Source organism: Coffea arabica, chromosome 2c (genome assembly GCF_036785885.1).
Source record: "Coffea arabica cultivar ET-39 chromosome 2c, Coffea Arabica ET-39 HiFi, whole genome shotgun sequence".
In the NCBI taxonomy this organism is placed as follows: domain Eukaryota; kingdom Viridiplantae; phylum Streptophyta; class Magnoliopsida; order Gentianales; family Rubiaceae; genus Coffea; species Coffea arabica.
The window spans coordinates 43,990,993-43,999,390 of record NC_092312.1 but is presented as its reverse complement, the minus strand read 5'-3'; the positions used below and the strand labels follow the sequence as shown (position 1 = coordinate 43,999,390).

General features: G+C 39.9%; 1 protein-coding gene across 1 annotated transcript; it reads left to right on the top strand.

The window, feature by feature from the left end:
- Positions 1 to 7,251: 7,251 nt before the first annotated feature.
- Positions 7,252 to 8,117, top strand: LOC113724377 (uncharacterized). Its single transcript, XM_027247283.1, has 2 exons — positions 7,252 to 7,832; positions 8,096 to 8,117. Exons 1-2 carry the CDS (start codon positions 7,252 to 7,254, stop codon positions 8,115 to 8,117), a joined length of 603 nt encoding a protein of 200 aa, XP_027103084.1.
- Positions 8,118 to 8,398: the final 281 nt, after the last annotated feature.

The window sequence follows — 8,398 nt, the reverse complement described above, 5'->3', positions numbered from 1 at the left end:
CACTCGACCTAAATAAATATGAAATTTTCGGTGATTAAATGTTGAAATATTCGTTGAGTATGAATGTAAGCCTTTTGGCTAAACTGGGCCCTTGCCCCTGTTACTGATCGACTCGAGCCAGAAGCGGACTCGATCGGGCGATTCGGTGACCTGGGTGAACGTTTGGTATACTCGAGTATTACCTTGTTGTCGGGTGGAGTCCGGCCAACGTCCGGATGTGGGTGAAAAGCCTGGCCAACGTCCAGGAGGAGGTGAATGAAAATGAACAAATGAACGTAAAAAACGAGGGATTTTACTTACAAAAATGCATTTTTAAAAGAATTGGAGGAATAAGGGAATGAATGGGGAACGAACGAACGAATTGCTCCTTGTGAGCCTGTATCCTTTTAATGAATGTATTATCATTGCTTTATATTGGACATGTTTTCTGGATTATTTGTTATTACATGATTAATGTCCTTGCTTAATTACTTGTTTTTGTGTATAGAATCTCACTGAACTTTTAGCTCATCCCTTTAGTTTTGTTTTCCTTAACAGGGGAAGGCGAGTAAGGACGAGAGCTCTATATAGTCTAGCTTGGTCTAGTTTTTTGGTTTTGTAATGGTTCTCGCCCTAGTGCTTGGCACGGGCTGGTTGCTTGGTGAATTGAGAACCTTTGTATATTTGACGTTTGTACTTCCTTTTGAGAGAGCAATGTATATAAGTTTCGCTTTAAGTTTCCGATTTTTGCTATATGAATTCTTGTGGTTGTATTCCGGATTGATTGAAGTGAACGACTGAGCCCCAGCAAGAGTTGGGTAGGCGGTCCGCCGAACCCTGTGGCTCGCCTTAGGGGGAGGTGAGGCTGTCACAGAGAGTGTATTAATTTTGAAAAATAAGAATGATCAATAGTAGATTAAGAAAAGTCGTAAGAACTCGTAAAAATGTATTTATTTTAAAATCCTGTTACGAGCTTATTTAAATATTTCATTGCCTGTTTGCCCCGAATATTATTTTCTAACCTTTTTAGACCCAATTACATGGAACTATGACTTACATGTATTTTTAAAATGACATGTTATGAAAATTAATTTTTGAAAGCTCGTTAAGTAAGGATAGCGAATACACGTTTTCGAGACAGTGATCGATTTGGGGATACAATGTGTGATGTCTCGCAAAAATTTATTTACTTTTAAAATCCATTCCGAGCATATTTAAATATTTAATTGCCCATTTACTCTGATTATTATTTTCTAACCTCTTTAGACCTAATTACATGGATTTATAGCTTCGTTATATTTTTAAAGTGACTCGTTTCAAAATTTAATTTCTGGAAGCTTATTAAGTGAAAATAGTGAATACGTGATTAGGGATTTTTGTTGATTTAGAAATACCATAAGTTGGGAAAATTGGAGACTTGTATAGCAGTCCTAAAATAGGTATTTCTACGTTTAAGTATTCAAGTAATAGTTATTAGTACTATCCTTATAAGAATTTCTTGGAAGTTTCGCTTTATCGCGCTTAATTTGGAGATACGCGTTTTTACACGCGCGATTTAATTGAGGGACTTTAGACCCTTATTTTGGGACAATTAAGAGTAAATAATATTAATATGATTATAAGTACATTGGAGGTTTAGTGTACTAGTGAAATAAATTCGAGAGGAATCGAGCACAAAACACGCGCCTACGCGCACTATTGGAGAGTTGACTTTTGTACACTTGAAACCCACAATTGCTAAACTTCTCACAAAAGCCTCACCATCAGCAAACACTCTCCATTTCTCACCTCAACAACCGAACAGCAAGGGAAAGAAGAACCAGCCTAGCTCTATCACTTTCTACTCTAAATTCTTGCACCAAATCTCAACCAAATCAAACCAAAATTGAACTACACCTAGTTGAACACTTGGGGATGGTATCTAGCTAAAAAGGGGGAGCTTTTCACGGTTCATTTTGACGCAAGGAGGGGCCAAAAATTCAGTCTTGTCCACCAATACAAGTAAGTGACGATCAATCCTCAAATTCTTAGCCTATGGAAGTTGATTTACACTTATGAGCTTAGATATTCATGTGGGTGGCTTGTTATTGTTGGAAAATTTTGAATGTGGGCTCTATGAACTCCCACTCTTGGATTGATGGCTGATGTGATGATTGATGATGGATTTAATGTTGGTTTAGTGCTCAAATTGGTAGATTAGTGGTGCATAGTTAGTATAAACTTCAAGGTGTGCATGGATGTAAAGTTTCCAATTCCGCCCCTGTTATGATCGTGCCTCTTTTTGCGGAATTTTGAGGTTTTAATGACTTGTATATGATTTTTATTTGTTGTATGGATGGTGTATAAAGTTTCATTGGAAAATATTGAGGTTTGGTTGGTCAAATGGATTAATCTCACAAAGCTAGCAAACCTAGAAACATTTTCCCGTAATGCTCAAACAGCCTTCTTGTTTCGGCCATAACTTTGTGCTCCAAAGTCAAAATCAAGTACCGTTAGTGGAAACTATACATTCCCAGCTTTCCAATGGTATAAAATGCAACCCCTAATTCCACCTGAGGATTCCATACCAACCATTTAAAGATGACTGTCCCGTTTCTCTGTTTTCCTGGAACGAAGTTCAGAAGTTACAACTTGAGGCTCGAATTTGAGATAGTTGTGTGCTGAATTTCAAAACAATTTCTTCTATGAAATTATATTTTTATGAATTTATTTTCCAACGCCACCAACCATGGTCAATTCCAAGTTGAATTGAGTGATTTGTGATCAAAATACGAAACCTGCCCTGTTCTTGAAAACCCTAAATTTTGGGCAGAATTGATGCTAGACTTGGTGTGGACTTGCCAATTGAATCTCTTGGAGTTGAAACACTTACCAAATGTACCATGAATGTTCCTTAGACTTTTCCTACACAAATGAGCCATGTTTGAAGGATTTTCCTTGGCCAAAAAGTTCAATGCAGTTTTGCCTTAGGATTTTTCGAAACTTTGGATGTTTGGTTGACTACCTTCCCGAAGGTATTTTTCCATGAAATTTGATAGAGGGATACCCTTTATATAGGAGTATTATGTTGTCAAACTTGGTGCCAATCCGAGTCCATTTTACTGCTCGACTAAATTACCAAAGTTCATGACTCGAGTTTGGAAAACCCTTGTTTCACAAGGGAACTTTGGTAACTTTGAGTTGCCATATCTTAGTGCTCAAAACTCCGTTTCTCGTTCCGCTTGTTTTGTTGTAAAATTGCATTGTGACTCTAATATATTTTCAAATTTCACAGGCTAGTTCCAATCAAGTGAATTTTGCTGAATTTTCAAAGTTGGCCAAAAATCAACTTAAATTTGCCTTATGAACCAAAACAGAGACTTTGAGCTTATTTTTGAATGTTTTCCATTTGGAATCTTAGAAAGGTATATTCTAGGAACTTTTAGTAATTTGGAAGAGGTTTCCGACGGTGCCAAGTTTTCCAATTTTCGACATGTGGAATGTGAGATACGATTTTTCAAAATATCGTATCAAAACTGAAATTTTCTGAATTTCAAGGAAATGGAGTTTTTCAAGTATTCCTTATTCCTTCGATAGTACTTGAACGTTTATGCTCGATTTTCAAGACAAAAAGACTCGATTGCTCTTGTACTTTAAGAAACTCCACTTGAACCTTGATTTACGAGTAATTGAGGTTCATTATCATGAAATTTTCCTAGATTGTACTAGTGCACAATCTTCCTCGATATTTGGGATGTGTGAATGATAATTCACTATTATTTGCTCAGGCGCACACGAGGACCTTCAAGAGGATCCTACGGTGGAAGCTTGAACCTCCAAGTGACACTTTTGCTATAGACTCACTGTGAGTGTCAAGTGTGTGTATTATGTGATATATCTGCAAAGTGATAAGTGTTATATAAATTGAGATTTTAAAACATTTGAGTCGAGTGTGTACTTTATCGCACTCGTCCTCATTTAAACGAAGTGAAGTGCTTATTTGTTTAAGTAACTTGTTAAGTGAATATATGTGGAGTGTTTAAGTGATTATTTATGCTGTGATTGCATAAGTCGTTGGAGTGAACCTCCTCGATACAAAAGTGTAAAAGTGGGGGACGCCCAAACTCTCTTATTGGCTAGCATTGGACTCGAGCCAGCATGGGCTTGGTCGAGCTCCTCAGTGAACCATGAGATTTCATAAGCTCGACCTATTGAGAGGTCTTGCTTGGCATACTCGCTGAAGTATCGCCTCATAAATGTATTGCGGGCCCGATGTGGTATGTAAGGTTGAGAAGGGGAAGTGTAAGTGATGTTTCTACGGATTAAACCTACCCGGTTGACGGAGTGTCAACGCGTGGAGGTTCGTGATCGTGCAAGTGGAAAAGATCCTAAGATCTCCCATATCGTTGAATTATTTCTATTTACTTTTCAGTAAAGTGCTCTTTATCGAATGGTTATGGTTTTAAATTGATTAATTTGGGAGTGTTACTTGAACTACGTGCTTGCATGTGTGTTCTTGGCCTCACGAGCGTTTTGCTCACCCTATAGTTTTGTTTTCCTTAACAGGAGTGGGCATGGGTTGAGACATGGAAGAACCCTTTTTGGTGATATTTTGTAATAGGGCCCAGTGTTAGTGGCCAAGCTTTATGGCTACGAAAATTTTTGGTATTTGGGATGTATTTTGGAAACCCATCGTAAGGATTGAATAATGGTTATGTGTTGTTAAGTTTGAAAACTTTCGTACTATTTGCAATTACTTTATCTGGTTGTAATTTAGTGTTGTATTAAGTTTGAATGGGTTTTTGCGTGAGTTCTGGCGAGAGCTCGACAGACGTTCCGCGGATACCCTTTGGTTCGCCTTAGGGAGAAGTGGGGGCGTCACAGTTGGTATCAAAGCGCTAGGTTAGAGATCTATATGGGAGACATATTAGATACTCTACCCTTAAGACCTGAGACCGGATAATTAAGTTATACCTTAAGGGGTACTTGGGGCATACTAGTGATTGGGTTAAGCATGCATAAACGACATTCGAATTAGATAGTGATTTAATTTCTAACCCGAAAAGTGCAATTATTTTGCAGGAATGGAAAACGGAAATAGAGTTCCGGCAGCTAACGGAAATGGCCATGCGAATGGTCATGTAGTGCCTCTTAGGCCTATCTACTACCGAGCGCTGGTTGGGGGAGCTCGAGTACGCTATTCTCCATCTGACAGATATCCCCGATGTTCATGTAGGTTGACCTTCGCCTACTCGAACCACCTCGTGCTAGCTTTGGACGACGAGCGTCGTCAGTTAGTGGATATTAATGGGGATTTACAGGTAGAGGTGGACGAGCTTAGACAGATGGTTAGCGCTCAGGGAGAGAGGATTGTGGAGCTTGAGGAGGTACTAGAGGATGAGGTGCCCACATCTGCAGTGGTTCGTGAGGAGATTCATAGTGCTAGGGCTCGACTTACTAGGTTGAGAAAGGAGGTCCGTAGTCGGGCTTTCGACATCGTGACTGATGCTATTAGGCTAGTGGATGAGGCGATGGAGGTAGTCCAGAGCCTTGAGGAGGAAGAGGACCCGGAGGAGGATCCTGAGGAGGAGATTCCTCCTGATAGTCCTATTGTGAACTATGTCTAGATTGATTGACCGTTCTTTTGACCCTTTTGACTAGTACAGCTAGAATTAGCAGGGGTGATGCTAAGTGCTGAGGCCATTGTATTTTGCATGACTGTGCGGCTTACTTTTGAAGCACTTGCTTTTACTTTAGTCCTCCGTGACTAAAAGTACTTTTGTGGCACTTGTGTGCTATATTTTTGTGACTACCCCATGACTTGCTAATTGTATGAAACTTGACATGCTAATGAATGTAAATTATTGTTATTTCTAGTATTCGCTTGATTGGCTCCTGTTTCAAGTATCTCCCCATTTAATGAATTTATTTCTTGCACTAGGCACATTTAGTATTATGGAAGGACTGAGAGGTGGTTGAGGTCGTGGGCGAGGGGCTAGGCAGGCCGGATGACCAGGAATCGACAACTGGACCGACCCAAGGTCAGGAAAATATTGAGGGTAATCAAGTGGCTACTGTCATTAATAGGATAACTGATATCCTAGAGCGCTTAACTGATAGACAAGGTCCTGGACTGTTTACCCAACCTGGTCAGGAAAGAGGAGAGGATAGAGTCTTAGAGAGATTTTTAAAGTTCAATCTGCCTAAATTTCTTGGAGAACCAGATCCTGAAATAGCAGAGAATTGGTTACAGAGGATGACCAACATATTCGCTGCTCTAGACTATTCTGAAAATAGGCGAGTGAATTTTGCTGCCTTTCAATTTGAGGGAGTAGCCCGTGCTTGGTGGGATCTGATAAAAGGAAAATGGGAAAGAACTCAAACCTCTTGGACTTGGGAGAATTTCACGAAGGAGTATACTGAAAAATTTCTTCCACCCTTGATTCAAGAAAAGAGGGAGGATGAATTTATCAAGTTGAAACAAGGGACCCTTAGTGTAGTGGAGTATGAAGGAAAATTCACTAAGTTTTCAAAGTACGCTCCCGAATTGGTGACCAATGAACGGAAAAGCATAAGGCGGTTTATATAGGGGTTGAATGTGGAAATTCAGGAGGGTTTGGCTGCTGCCCAAATCCCTTCATTTACTGAGGCTATAGAGAAAGCGCAAAGGGTTGAAAGTGCAAGAATGCAAGTGAGGGACTTCCATAATAGAAAAAGGAATTTTTTTCTTCCCGTAATTCTGGACAGACTAGTAAGAGTGCACAACCTTCCAAAATGGGAAGAGGAATGGGAGGAATAAGGACCACTGGAGCTTCTAGGGGAGCTTTATCCAGAGAAGATCGCAGTGGACCGGCTCAGGCTAGAGGAGCACCTTCTATTGGTTCGGCCGTGACTCCTCAAGTCTCTTGTGGGTACTATGGTAAATATAACCACTCTGAGAGTGATTGTTGGAGGAAGTTAGGGAAATGTCTCTATTGCGGGAGTGCTGATCACTAACTCGCAAGTTGTCCAAAGGCACATAAGTTGGGAAGTAATCCTCAGAAGCCAGAGAAGTCAACTTCTAAGCAGACTAGTACTGGAGAGAGCCGACCAAAGGTACCGGCTAGGGTTTATGCACTGGAGCACCAGCAAATACCTAATGCAACTGAGGTGGTTGAATGTACAATTTCTGTTTTCCACCGTCTAGCCAAGATTTTAATTGATCTGGGTGCTACTCATTCTTTTGTAAACCCTAATTTCATGAATGGGGTAGACTTGAAGCCAATTAAATTACCCTATGACCTGGAAGTTAAAATGCCTACTGGGGACCAAAATTTAATTGCCAATTTGATGTATAGGGACTGTGAGATCTGGGTTGGAGAACGCAAATTGTGGGCTGATCTGATAGGATTAGCAATTAAGGGATATGATGTAATGTTAGGCATGGATTGGTTAGCCCGTTACACTGCTCAGATGAACTGTAAAACAAAAATTGTAGAATTGTACATCCCGGGAGAGACGACCCTAAAATTGGATGCAAGGGGTAGATTAGCTTCATATGCGCTTATCTCAGGGATTCGAGTTAGAAAAATATTAAGTAAGGGAGCTCAGGGATATCTGGCTTTTCTTATCAACACTTCTAGTGATAAGGTGAATCTGGAGGACATGTCGGTGGTAAAAGACTTTCCAAATGTTTTTCCTGATGAATTGGAGTCTTTACCCCCGGAACGGGAAATAACTTTTAAGATCGATATAACTCCCGGAGTAGCACCTATCTCTAAGACACCATATCGAATGGCCTCAGCGGAATTGAAGGAGTTGAAATTACAATTGAAAGACTTGTTGGAACGGGATTTTATACGGGAAAGTAATGCTCCGTGGGGAGCCCCAGTTTTGTTCGTAAAGAAAAAAGATGGGAGTTTAAGACTATGTATAGATTTGAATGATGTCACAATTAAGAATAAATACCCATTGTCCCACATTGATGAATTGTTTGACCAATTGCAAGGGGCGATAGTATTTTCGAAATTGAATTTGAGACAGGGGTACTATCAATTGAGGATTTTGGAGAAGGATATACCCAAGACTGCTTTTAACTCGAGGTATGGGCACTTTGAGTTTGCAGTGATGCCATTTGGGTTAACTAATGCTCTTGCAGCTTTCATGGATCTAATGCATAGGGTTTTTAAGCCTTATCTAGACCAATTTGTGGTGGTTTTCATTGATGACGTTTTAATGTATTCTAAGAATGTGAAAGATCATGAGAAACATTTGAGAATTGTTTTACAAACCCTGAGAGAGCACCAGTTATATGCTAAGTTTAGCAAGTGTGAGTTTTGGTTAAAAGAAATGACTTTTTTGGGACACGTAATTTCTAAGGATGGGATTAAAGTGGATCCAGTTAAAATTGAAGCTGTTTCGAAATGGAAACGACCGGAAAACTCTACCGAGATTCGGAGTT